Genomic DNA, 13,782 nt, shown 5'->3' on the forward strand with positions numbered 1-13,782 from the left:
GCAGGAACATGACTCGAGCTCCCCAGTAACTCGTAGGACGTGGTTACTGCCGTCCATCTCACAGAGTGAATCACACTTATTTTCCACTTATTTTCACCAAAGTCATCATATTCAGGAGATTCATGGATGCCTGCCATTAAAAGCAACATAGTGGAGATTAAAAGTGCAAAGAAGGTAAACTTGGAGCCACAGAGTTCAGAGGCTTTGTGACCATCAGGCTGTTAATGGTGGTTTTATACTATACTTTAGACGCTGTTTGAGAGACTGCAGTCAGATTTGTGATGTGGATTCAGTTCAAAGATGAAAGGTTTATTTCTCACACGGAGTTTGTATTCAAGTGTAATTATCCTAAATAGCAGGTTTGACTGGCGTCTCTGCCGCTGAAAGATGTTCTGTAAAGCCAGCAGCAGGATGTGGCTTTGTAAAGCTCCCTGAGCTCTGCAGACATTTTTAACACCTTTCAGCTCTTTCTCCTCTGTGGGTTCAGCGTCACCGCTCTCATGGCATCCTTTTCAGCCATATGCACCACACACACTACCCGCTCAGCACCAAAGGACAGACAGACAGGAAACAAGGATGCTAATTTTACTGTGTGTCTGCCGGATGTAGAAACAGGAAACTGTTTGCTAACAAGTTCACCAGATCAGCTTTCAAGATCATACTGTCAGTGTTCACAGCTTGTTTCTGCTGCCACCAGGAGACCAAACAATCACTTATTGCACTTGTAAGTGTTATAGCAGTAACTACAGTGTGCTGCACCTCCCTTAAAGGTGAAATATTCTGTATACTAAGTTTACATTGCAGTGTAAATGGTATCTAAACCCTACAGAGTATATTGTTATCTTACTCTCCAAAGTACACGTCTAAGAAACTAAGCAGATGTTAATGAGGCTTACGGCAGTTACAAAGACATTATACAAAGACTACAATAAGGCTTTGGATCCCAGCCTAAGCACCCATGAACGGCCCATAACAATAAGCTGGGACATCAATAATACAGACTCTTGCTCGTAGTGAAAGTAAATTACTGTTTAGAGAGAAGAGGATTCACCGAACTCCAAGTGACTCATATCGACTTTATGCAGAGTGTAACTTCTCAGCGAACACTGAATATACTGCTGTTGACATAGAGGTTGAGGGTGCTGGATATAAATTTGTGGGCGTTATTACAAATATCCCTCTGTGCTGTCTGGGAGTATAAAACTGATTCTCCAAGGTTTTCAGACACGTTTCTCAAACTCTGATGAGCTGAAACTTCCTAATTTTCTGCCATGAAATAGAAAAATCCTCCACGGGGTCCAAATGAGCCCTCAAACGAACTTTTCAGCGACACTAAATTAAATGAGCTCTCATGGGAACGGTGACCTTTGTTGCCGGCTCGATGATAAAACAAAAAAGGTTGTGACATTTCCAACATTCAAACACAACGGTGGCTGTGAAGATGAATATAATGTCCAAAACCAAAAGCGTGAGGCCCAATATAACAAAACATTATTATTTTCACTCAGGCTTGCTCTCTGTGGTTCTTGGTTTTGGGCAGTCAAGCTGCAGGGCTAGCAAGCTAGTTAGCTTATTTATGATTTGCCACACTGGCTGGCTCATCAAAATAGACCAATGGGTTACTGAGCTATTGACAGGCCTAACTGCGCAGTTAGTTTCACCGCTCCGTCTCATTTACACATGAGCAGAGCGCTAACAACCCTAACAAACCCACAGCTTCTAGAACTGAACCCACAGCTTCTAGAACTGAACCCAAAGCTTCTAGAACTGAATCCAAAGCTTCTAGAACTGAACCCACAGCTTCTAGAACTGAACCCAAAGCTTCTAGAACTGAATCCAAAGCTTCTAGAACTGAACCCACAGCTTCTAGAACTGAACCCAAAGCTTCTGTTTTCACTTCAGCTCACTATGAATAAGAGCTTTACAGCTCGGAGTCTCCCCAGAGACACTGTATGACATGAAACTACAACATGTGAGTAACACAAAGAGGAAAAAAAAAAAAACAGGGAAAAACAGCACAAACACTTAAGGGGCGTCTTGGGAGTGTCACCATAGAAGAAGTGTAACTGAGTCTCGCCCTCCCCTTCCTGGCATCAGCCCACTTATAAGCAAAGAGAAAATCGATAGCCTGGTGGGAGCAGCTCCCTGGATGCATCTGTGAAGTGGAAAACATGTTGGGCCAAATAGCTAGTAAGGAACAGCAAAGCTTTGGCCTATAGGATGTGTGCAGCTGACAGTGTGGGACCCTGACCCATCTGGCTGCCATGACAATGCTGCTTCGAGATACAATTACAGACATGAAGATTCAGGTTTGTGCTTCCCATTATAATGTCCCTGTTTAGAGACTTGTACAACAGCACACCATTAGTGTGGTTCTAGACTAACATGAAAAAATATTTGATCTGCTCTCCACGGTCCAGGGTTATACTCAAAGATCAGCACCTCTGAGTTCAAAAGGTTGAAGGTTCACTCTTTGCTTTGATTTGGTCAAAACCTGAACAAAGGAATAAAAGAATCCACAAGTAATCTGTCTGTTGTGTCTCAACCTGTCTGACTGCCCTAATTTCAATCAATTTTAGTGATTCGCTCGTTACTGAGAAATCAGCAGTGACTTTTGTGGCAGTTATCGTAACATATCATAAGCTGCAATATTCTGTTTCCATGACACTGCCAAGACAACTGCAAGTGATAAACATAAAAACAATGCACCTCTGGTATCTTGTGGGTGAAGTCACGGAACATTTTGGGATAAATTTATGTGAAAATGTGTGTTTGAAATCCTAGACAATTCATAGAAGTCCATCACACTGATGCAAAATCCTCTAAATCCCATTTTCCAATAGGCTGTCCTGTTCATTGTGCAGCTGCAGACGTACTGAGGATGGATACCTCTGAATAATCTCTGACAGATACATTTCCATCATCTCACGGTGTATTCTGTCACACTGCCCGAGCTGACGCACAGAAGCTCGCTGTATCATTTCTGTGTGATTTGGAGTTTTGTCTGTGTTGACTGTGTTCCTCTTGCTGCTCCCTCCCTCGTAATATTCTGCATGCATTTATAGTCAGATTGCATTAAACATATCCAACAGCACCCACAGGCTTTTTGAGACACCTTAAGGAACGCAGGTGTTGTACTATGTCAACAAAATCACAAAAGTGCGCTGCTCGTGTTTTGTGGGCATGATTGGAGAAATGTTGATATATAATATTCGGCATCACCACTCAAGCAGACGCGATGCCTTGTTTCAGGACGCAGGTGCTGTTTTTCCACCATAAAATTATACATCAGTGGGATATCTGCTTCGTTTTCTAAAATACCAGGTGGGCTCAACGGAGGCAGCAGCGATAGTTCCCGTCTTTTCTTTTCATTTTGTTTTTGGCATTACATGCGCAACTTCCCACTCGTATTCGCCACTTAGCTCATTTGCTCTTTCATCAGAAACTCAGGCTCGAGGTGGGACCCTGGAACACATACTCATCAAATATGGAATAAATTATTTTAAGGTTTTACAGGAAATTGGCTTTTACAGGCAGAAACAAACAGGAATCTTCTATCAGTACCGCAGAAAAACGCAGAATGAACGTCCAAACCATTTCTGCCTTGACATGCAAAGAACGGAGGCTGTCACTCAGAATCAGTGAGAAATCAGTCAACTTCAAACCCACACACTTCTGTGACTTCATGGCTTAAAGCTATTTTCTTTTTAAATGTTTTTTCAGCTTCAGTGGAAAAGGAACAGAAAATATGCACGTTAACAAAGAATATGTGACCCCCCCCCCCCCCCCCACACACACACACACACCTGACATAAATTCACATATGACTGAAACCAACAGCCCACAAAGACATCTCTCATTTCAATGCATGGAAAAAGTCACTAAGCTGCGAGGATTTGCACTAACAAGAACATTACAAGATGTCTACAAGACTTAAAAACACAAGCCTGTTGTCAGCAGTGACAAACAACAGTCCCAGAGATTAGCAGCTTTTATCAAGCCTAATCCCTCCCAGTTACAGATGTAGTCAGATAACCGTATGTAATCCTGCAGCCAGGTGAAAAGAGAGCTCTCCAGCACCTTGAAACAGGAGACGTCAGAGCAGATCCAGAAAGCAGCTATAACCAGCGCTTCTTATGAGCCCCGAGAACAAAGACTGCGGTAAATAGAACAACTTTCAGTTCAAAGCTTGCATGGGATCAAAGTGTGTGATTAGCAGGAGACTCGTTTACTCGTTTTAGAGCAGATCCAGGTCCCTTTGTTATTCTTTTCATCATTAATTACAGGTTATGATTAACTGCAAGCACAGACTTCTTTGTACAATTCATAGATCAAAGCCTGGATTATAACAAACCCACATTAAAGGCCTGCTTTGAGTTTGAAAGAAAAAGAAACACCAATTTAAAATGCAATCAAGGCAAAACACACATGTAATAAAACATATTCAATTAAGCAAAACACACTGCATTCAGATACTACAAAACATCCTGTATCACACAATGACGGGACATGACCCCATGCCCCGACGCTCCATTGCTGTGCAGTATGAATCGGTTTTGGCACCTGGCTGACGAAACATTTATATATGAAGCGTGTGCACAAAGAGAACTCTTCAGATGAAATCCAATCAAACTAGACTGCAGGAGGACGATGTAACAGACACAGAGGTCATTTAAAAGCAGAGCAGTTGTGTTGTACTGAACATGAAATGAGGACTGGTGCATACTGTGCTTTGTGGGTGACTGAATCCATCGCATTTGTGTTCTTGTCAATTCTTGCGATAATATTTTCAGTTGGTGGCAGTTATGGCTTCAGAAAGCAGCAACAGAACAATGCGGTAAGTCATGCTGGTATACCAGAAGCCATAGGGAAGCCAAAGCAGACGACTCTGACGCCACAGGCCTGGGTTCAGGTCCTGCATCTCTTAATATGGCAACCTTGTTAGCAAACCGCTGCTTATTTACACATTGATCAGTTATGGAGCACCATTATCGTTCACTTGGAGTCGTGTTTCTGGCCACCTTATGAATAAAAAAGCAACGTTCACCCTCTTTTGGCTCTGTTTTTGGTCTCTACCAACTCCTGAGGGAAATATCTGCCTATTTCAGCCGCTAAATCTTCCACTACAGCACAGTATATCCACCGGCCGCTGTCTTCTGTCTAGATTAAGTATAATGGCAAATACCTGAATGCTGTTCTTCAGGCTAGCCTCAGCTAATGGTGGAGACACTGGTATCACTTCACCTAGCAACACTGCTAACTGATCTGAACTAACCAGTCCACTGTTAAGTCACGCCTAAATAGATGAAGTGTCGGTGCAGGAGGACAGCGTTGCTCCCCCAGTGCTCTCCTCCTCCCTCGGTCACGCCTGTGATGCCGTCGCGCCTCCTTGTTCTCTAACCTCAGTTGCTTTCCACCTCTCAGGGCAGCTTGCGAGCTTATGATGTGAGGACATAGCGGCAGAATTTCTAAAATCAATTCTTTACGTCTCAACAAGCGGTGGCTTTATAATGTGGGTTATTTACAACGTGACAGCGCTGCAGTTATTTATTTAGGTTTTTATTCTTCAGGTTGTTAATGTTCTTTATATTTCGCCTGCAGCGCCAACAGAACCCAGAGTCACCACTGAATTTCATAGAAAGTGGAAAAAAGAGCCACAGATGACTGCCACTGTTGAGAAAATGAAGAAATCTGAGGCTGGTTTATTCAAGGTCATCCAAATTCATATGCATAACCGTTATTCCCGCAGCACTGAAGTCTACTTTATGCATACATTGCAAAAAAGGGGGAATTTTCTTTTTTTGATTCTGACCTTTGATGTCCTTCAGTTATCTCTCACATGCTTGCCACGTCAGATCTTTGTGGTTCATTGAGAACCGCTTCCCCAGAGAACCTCGACCCCGCTCAAACAGCCTCCGTCCCTGATGTGAAGTAATAAATATGATACTTGCACACAATCTAGAGTTTAAACCAGTATGTAAAAATCATGAAGCATTTCCTGCATCACTGAAGGAGTCTGTACTATAAAATACTCTGTTGGTCAGTGTGCCCTTTAGACCTGTGCAGCAGATGTATTTTAATAATACTGACTGCACCAATTAAATTACAGCATCGAGGCTTTGAGAATACACTGTCTGTCTTTGCTTCTCTGCCAGTTTTCACCAAGTGTCTCACAGCCAGGAGGCTTTTGTCCATCTCGTGTGATGCTGCGGAGGGATTAACGTTCAGCACATTGTGCCTTCATTTGTATCTGCGGCTGAGCCTTGGTCATAAATAAGATACACGCTGTTGTCAGCTGGTGTCACTGCTGTCAGCAGCGTCCTGAAACATCGAGAATTATAAAAACAACATGAACATCTCGGTGCTCACATTCATAGGAATGTCACCACAGACACCAGATTTAATTTAGATTGTTATGTATTCACAAATCTTCATTCATTCATGCACTCACAGGGCTGTCCATGGATGGATTAATGCAACTGGAGACCAAACTCAAAGATGGCGTCCAGTCACTTGAATGAAAATTGCTCACTGAGCACATAAAGAAAGTACGTTTTCCATCTTCCAGGTTTGCTTCTCATGTGCATGTTTCTCCCTCTACCCCCACCAGAACATTCCCGCTCGGCTCGTAAACTTCACGCTGGGACATTGTGCACTTTAAAGTCACTTTTCTGGGAAAGTTTTACAAACGCACAGCCTTCAGGGGTTTGAACAAAATAACTGACCTTGACTGCAGGGTCAAACCGTTTTATCAGCATCGTTACAGACCTCTCTTTTATAATGGTGGTCTATGGGGAAAATGTTTTTCTTTGCAATGTCGTGATTAGCTATTTAGTGACAGGAGCCCCGCCTCCCAGAGAGTATGTTAATATTAGACATATAATTAGCAACAGCACATATGTTTTGAAGGAAATGTAATGCTGAAGGAATCATGTTCTGCATTAACATAATGAGGAGATGTGTTTAATTAATGTACGTGACAAATGTTGATACTGAACGTATTGTTATTGACAACATATTTCATTTGTTTTCCACCAAAATACACAATCATGCAATCTACACAGTGACTGCAGCATTATTCAGCTTTTTTATGGTTATTTTCAGGTACTGGAGCCCGCGGTCAACGTTAAGGAAAGATCATGCTATAACATTTAACATACTTTGGTATTAACTATTATTATTATCAGATTGGAGTTCTACTGAGTCAAATATGACACTAAATTTAGCAGAAGTCGTGTATAAAAAGTGTGTTTTATTGGGAAATAAACATGATGAAGCAGGCTGCCTTTCCTATAATTCATCACACGGCGCGGCGACAGAGGGGCCGTCAGCCCATAATTTGATTCCTATAACATCTCTAACATCGATAATGTCAAATGAGATTGTTTTGTGCAACCAAACATGCAGAGGCCACAAAGGTCATGAGGAGAAATATCCCTCAGTGAAATCATTACTATATCATGAAACTCAATTATATTATCAATAAAAATCATCCACTGACGAAAACGTGACTTCAGTAAGCGACTAAAACTCAAACTAAGTCCTTGTCCAAGCGAACACGATCTCCTCGTTCCTCACACATTCAGACAGATCTCACAGGTGATGCTGTTTAAAGTCTGCGAGGCTTCAGGGAGACGCTGAAACAGAGCCAGCACAGCACACACACCATCCTGCTGCTGTGAATACAACACAGAGTGTGTGTTAACAGTCCTCCATAGATGCACCGTGCTAACGTTTCCTGCCGTGAGCCGTTAGACGAGGGTCCGTCTCTTCATGCTGGACAGACACCATGACTGCAGCTGTTCTATGCTCGGCTCCTGCCCAGCGATGCTCGAGCTGTACTGTAATTTCATACATGTACGGTGGATTTGGATGATAAATTAAGCGACTGTACAGTTAAAACGATATTCAGCTTATCCAAAACACACTTTAAATGTACGAAAAAACTGTCAGAGCTCAGCCGAGGCGCTGACATTTGGCACGAAGCGTCAATGAATGTTTTAATTCATCCAGTGCTTCAGAGATGAACTACTAGAAAAGTCATCTATTTACTCTGCTGTTACTACTCTTCATCTCACAGGTGTCAGGCTGGAAGCTTCTGGGAGAGTACGAGTGCATACAGGAAGAGCGGAAACACTGAAACTGATGCACATCACTGGACAAGCCAGAGCTGTTTTCCTTTGGATCGAGTCCAACTGGAGCCTCAAGTTTTGACACGTCCAGCAAGTCAAACAGCAAGCGCACGCTATCGACTGGCACGCAAAGTCTGACAGCGGACAGAGACGGTGCAGCAGAAGTCCAGCTGACGAGGTGAGTTAAAGACATCTGTGTGGTGACTAATGATGGCTAATGATGAGTTCTGGTGTGTTCAGGAGTTTTTCTATCATCGCCACTCATCTTTCATGTCAGCACACCCCCGACTTCTCTGCCTTCTTTTCATTTCTTCTCATTAGCAGAAACTTTGCTGATGGAGGCTCGTTTCGTGTCTATTTCTGCCTCGGAAGTTAAAACAATCCACGATGAAGAGGCATCTGCTTGAGCCACTTAATGGAACTTCAGCTTTAAATGTGGCTGCCAGCAGTTCAGAAAAGCTGTCATCATGACCCTCACACATCGCTTTTGGAGGATGCACATTTATAGAAGAAAAGAAATGAATATTAACCTTTAATACTTGTGATTTATCAGTTGAAGCTAAAACCCTGTGAGTCACATCCTGATTAGCTGAACACAGGTATGTTTTGTCGGTTAGATCGTGACGTGAAGCGCAGTGTCCGTGCTCATCGACCATCACGAGCAGACGTGCGACAGTAATTTCAGACTTTTCCAGCAGCATATTTCACTAAGCTGCTGAAACATTAAAAGGCATTTTATCAGATATTTTTAAGCTCTTGTGCAGCAGGTGCTGTCTTAGTCAAAACGTGACATGAGAAATAAGCCATTTCTCACAATAATCACTATTTTACAAGAACAAGAAGGCTTCCTACTAACCAGAAGTGGGAATTATCACATAAATATGGGTCTGTGTGCCGGAAACAGCGCCGGTGCTGAATGTGAAAGAAGTGGATCTATCTGCTAATTAATCTTGTAATGAAAGGTTTGTTCCTCTTATCAGAATTTTATGATTTTTTCCATTTTATTCTGCAGCAGCTGCACCTGTAGGTGTGCATTCAGCAGCACATCATGGTGGTAAATATTTACGGCAGCTCAGCGCAGCTTTATAGCCGTGCTGCTGGCCTGGCTCTCAGGATGGCGATGGCGGCCTGTCAGCGATAGTCCACAGTGAAATATCTTCAGCCCATAGGACGGACTGCCTTGTAATTCTGTGCAGACATTCATGGTGCCCAGAGGAAGAATCCTTTCCCTCCAGCACCAGCAGCAGCTCATTGTTTTCACTTATCCTGTGAAACTTCTCGACGTCCGCCTGATGGATCGGCACATGATTGGGTGCGGATGCTCATGGTTCAGACAATCAATCCTGAAGACGTCAGAGATTCCCTGAGCGCCAACGTGAGCTTCACATTCATGCTTTTGAGTGAAATAACCATCGGATGGATTGCCATGAAAGCAGGTTTGAACTTTCCTGCTCCCTCAACGGTGAACTGTAATCACCTGGTCTGTCTCTTTGTCCACCATCATTAGATCTAACTCGAAACTGTCCAGTACTTTAACACTAATGACCCTCCCATCAGCCTCAGCGGTACTTTGTGATTTGTGCCGAGTAGAAAATGTTAAGAAGTGATTCCATGCCGGAGAAATGTACTGCACAGAATAAAAAAAGAGAAAAAGAACAAGTAGAATGTACATTATATGCACGAAAAGTAAAAAGTATATAACAGTAAAAATATATACAGTACAGTAAAAAAACATGATATATGATGGATATTGATGTAATGGACATTAGCACATGTTGACATAAATAACGGAGAAGAGTGAGAAGGTGGTTTGTGATGTTGTGATGAAACAGGATGCAGCAGTCTGTTGCTGAAGGAGCTGCTGAAGGCCCCACCAGCTCTTGCAGGGGTGGTCTGCGATCGACATCAGCTTGGCTAACATCCTCCTCTGGCCCACCTCCTCGATGGTGTCCAGAGGGCAGTCCAGGTGCCAAACTGAGACGGTGAACAGGTTACGCCTGCTCGACATCAGCGCATTGACATCGTCACTGTGAGCATGTTAGCGTGCTGACTTTAGCGTTTAGTTCAAAGCTCTGCCGCCGTGCCTGAGAACAGCCTCACGGAGCGGTGAGCGCGACTGGAGTCCTCTTTCAATATCTACGGACCGTCGAGCCGAGTCTCCTCACGAAGGCAAACGCCTTCAAGTCGCAATTCAGGTCTTCAGGCAGTCAAGTCTCGAGTCTGGAGTCCACACTGAGCGGCAGTGGCTCTCTGGTTGAAGCTCTTCCAGCGACACTGACTCATCCTCCAAACATCTCCTCCTGCAGGCTCCTCCTTTCCTCAATTACACAAGATTATTTCACAAGCCTGTAGGTAATTATAATTTTACTCATTTCTTTAATTATTAGAGCTTACAAAAACATCTAGATTAGAAATAGACCAACAAAACTTCTTCCTTCAGTATGACCTTGTGGTAAAAATGAAACAGGTTTGTGGCTACTGGTCACATGGCTCCAAAGTGTAACCCTTCATCCAAAATATGCAAATCAGCTCTGATTAATCGCCTTGTCACTAATCCTTACAGTTGATCCCTTCCAGAGTGGAGGGTCCAATTTGCATATCTCATTTTGCATCTACTCTTTTCTGATGGAAAGCTGGTAATTATGGTTCAGGCTGGCCCCGCCGCTCTATTAGTGAGTGAATGTGATCTGCCAGCTGCACACAGGCCACAATGGAATTTTAATCACCCCCTGACCCGAGCGCTCGTCAGATGTCATCAAGCACTGGAGGACTCTGGTGTAGATGTTTATTCCGCCCTCACAATGCGTTGGGGTTTTCTTTACAGCCCCACGGTGTCATTTCTCACAGCCAAGTGAAATGCAAGATGTGACAGGAGGGAAGGAAAGTCAGCTTTTCATTTCACGTCAAAGACATCTGAAGATCGGCTACATCCTGAAAAACACTCGGCCTGTTTGGCCTCAAATATCACACCTGGAAGTATGATAATAAGCATAATGTACAGTGATACGCACTGGAGGTGGCTGTGATAAGTGCAACAGCTGACACAGGATGTACTGTACCACTTATGGTATTTTCAAAATAAGAGAGCTGAATTCAATTCTGAGAACTGAAGACAGATTACAGAAAGAAATCTGACAATTCTGAAAGAAACTGCTGTAAAACAAACTGTTTGAACGCACGATGTAATGAGTATTGATCAGCTGCACAGGAAGTGTAACATGGTGATGCATTCTCCATCCAAAGCCGTCAGTTTGCCATACCTCAGTTAGCTGCTACCAGATCCCAAACTGAAAGTAATCACACTGATCACCAAATCAATCTGATCACAGAGCCTGACAAATGTTTGCACCACCCATAGCTCCACCGCTGAAGCTAACTGAGAGATCCTCATATGAGTGCATCTAAATAATGACGTGGCTCAGAAATCATTTATAAAAAGTAACAGCAACATTAGCATACTGCATCAACCACTGCCATCCAATAATATATTCTCGTATAATATATATACACACAACACAAGCGTGAAAAGGATCTGACGCATTTCTCCACCAGCAGCAAACTCCACCCTGAGGACCAGCTGTCTGCACCACAACACTCCACCTAACGGCGTCTTACAGGCAGACACAGAAAGACAAGACACTCAGGGCGCCGCTGTTGTTAGGAGACTTACCTGTTTGACATCATAAGCGAAGAGCACGTATTTCAGGTCAGGAGAGACGGAGTACTTGGCCACGTTGAAATTTATCTGGAAATGAGAGAGAGACAAAGACAGAAGCAGACCGTAAGAGCTCAATAGTGTCATTATGAAAACCATCCTAATAAATAATGTAACGCTGACTGATGTGGACTCACAAAGGTTGTGTTTGTCAGCACGATCTCGGTTTGGTTTGTCAGGATGTTGAACTTGATGACGTGGCCGTCGCTGTTTCTGTAGATGACTTCAGAGTCTGTGCAGAAAACAGAGGGAACATCTGCATGAAGGAAACCTCATTTAGAAACCCGTCCCCAAAAAAACACAGAAAAAAACATCAAAGCAGCCTCGAACGCTTTCTGAGCCTAACTGTCCTCTCAAATGAACTAACAGTAACAAAGTGGCAGCCAGAATCAAGTTTGTGCAACTCTGATGTAATGTGATTAACTGTGAGGATCCACAATGAGATTTGAATGGCAGACACACACAAAGCAAGTGCCTATATTTTTCATCTTCTAGGTAACACAGCGTGTTGTGTATTGATGAGAGGAGCCAGGAAAACATCTTTTGTACTGAGCTGGATTGCTTGTGCGTGACAGCTTTGTTTGTTTTGTGTCGGAGCCAAACACTCAGAAACGAAGCCCACCTCCAAAGTCACGGTGCGAGGGATTGTCACGAACGATAATGCCGCTGATAATACTCGTGTCTACACAACAGCACGCACAAATACTTGCAATCTTAAGTGTACGCATGCACACACACAGACACAGACTACACAACAGCAATTACTGAGCACGACTGCAGCAAACGAATCTGTTTCATACAAATTAACAATTTTAATGCTCAATATGCTGGCTGACGGCAGATAAACAGATGGAAATAATCAATATTCTTCCATTTTTTCATTAAATTAGGAATCTTTCAAACAGTCTGGCCACAGACAGCGAAGGCATTTCCATCACCAGCGACTGACAGCATTCCCTCGAGCAAGGCACTTAATCTTAAACCTCTCCAGTCCAGTAATAGCTATTACTAACTACTAACTATTACTGTCAAGTTAAATTTATTTCAATAGCACTTTAACAACAACATGAGCTGACCGGAGTGTTTTAGAAACAAAGACAAAAGAAGATGAAGAGAGCGGACTGCAAAAGTCATGTATGAATCTGAGCAGAGATCAATAAGACCAGCGAGCAAAGCCAAAACGAATCAAACGACATCAATGATTGTTCAGAGGACGCCGTTTAAGTACGTCCAAAAGCCAACGAGACGGACTCAGCAGACACAGCAGATGCCAAAAGATGACTGTCATCAGACATTTAAATAATATTTAAATAATGCAGTTGTAATGATAATTGCATAAGAGATTTTTCCTTTATTTGACATCTAACTGTAAATCATGTTTAATGCAGCCCAGCTTCTAAATATAGACCCATATAGAACATTATGAAGTTAAACACACATGAATATCTATAGTCACATTAAGTGTCATGCCTGACTGCGCTCTAACCTGTGAACACTTCTTCTGTGGTTATTCGGTTAGAAGAAACAGGAAAGTTTGCTATCAGAAGTTACAATTACAATCAGTCATTCACACACCGATGGCGCAGCATCGGGGGCAGTTCTGGGGTTCAGTATCTTGCCCAAAGACACTTCAGCATGTGGGCTGCCGAGGCTGGGGATCGAACCACCAAGCCCCCCCACATTATGACCGCTGGATCCACATAAAAGCGTGTGTAGACGCATAAATGGTTAATTAAGCGTCCCCGTATTTGTGTTTTACCTGTCGACATTATTGGCCAGGATGTCACATTTACATGTTTGTGATGTGTTCCAGGTGAGTAAACACAGCACTTTATGACAAGAGAGGAACCCAGCGATGGGGGTGAGGCGGTGACAGAACGTGGGCACCGCGCCCCCGGCAGACGAGAGAAATGCCAACCACACATGAGTCACTGC

The 13,782-nt window shown here is 43.2% G+C and overlaps 1 protein-coding gene across 2 annotated transcripts in view; it reads right to left on the reverse strand.

The window, feature by feature from the left end:
* The window catches only part of LOC139340365 (inactive dipeptidyl peptidase 10-like), a 155,751-nt gene that overhangs the window by 25,238 nt on the left and 116,731 nt on the right, over positions 1-13,782 (reverse strand). For both annotated transcript variants that reach the window (XM_070976151.1, XM_070976152.1), the window contains exons 4-5: positions 11,985-12,079; positions 11,803-11,877 (exon numbers count right to left, since the gene is read on the reverse strand). In XM_070976151.1, coding sequence (XP_070832252.1) covers positions 11,803-11,877; positions 11,985-12,079 — 170 coding nt within the window. The remainder of the gene's footprint in view (positions 1-11,802; positions 11,878-11,984; positions 12,080-13,782) is intronic.

Source organism: Chaetodon trifascialis, chromosome 12 (assembly GCF_039877785.1).
Source record: "Chaetodon trifascialis isolate fChaTrf1 chromosome 12, fChaTrf1.hap1, whole genome shotgun sequence".
Lineage (NCBI taxonomy): Eukaryota > Metazoa > Chordata > Actinopteri > Chaetodontiformes > Chaetodontidae > Chaetodon > Chaetodon trifascialis.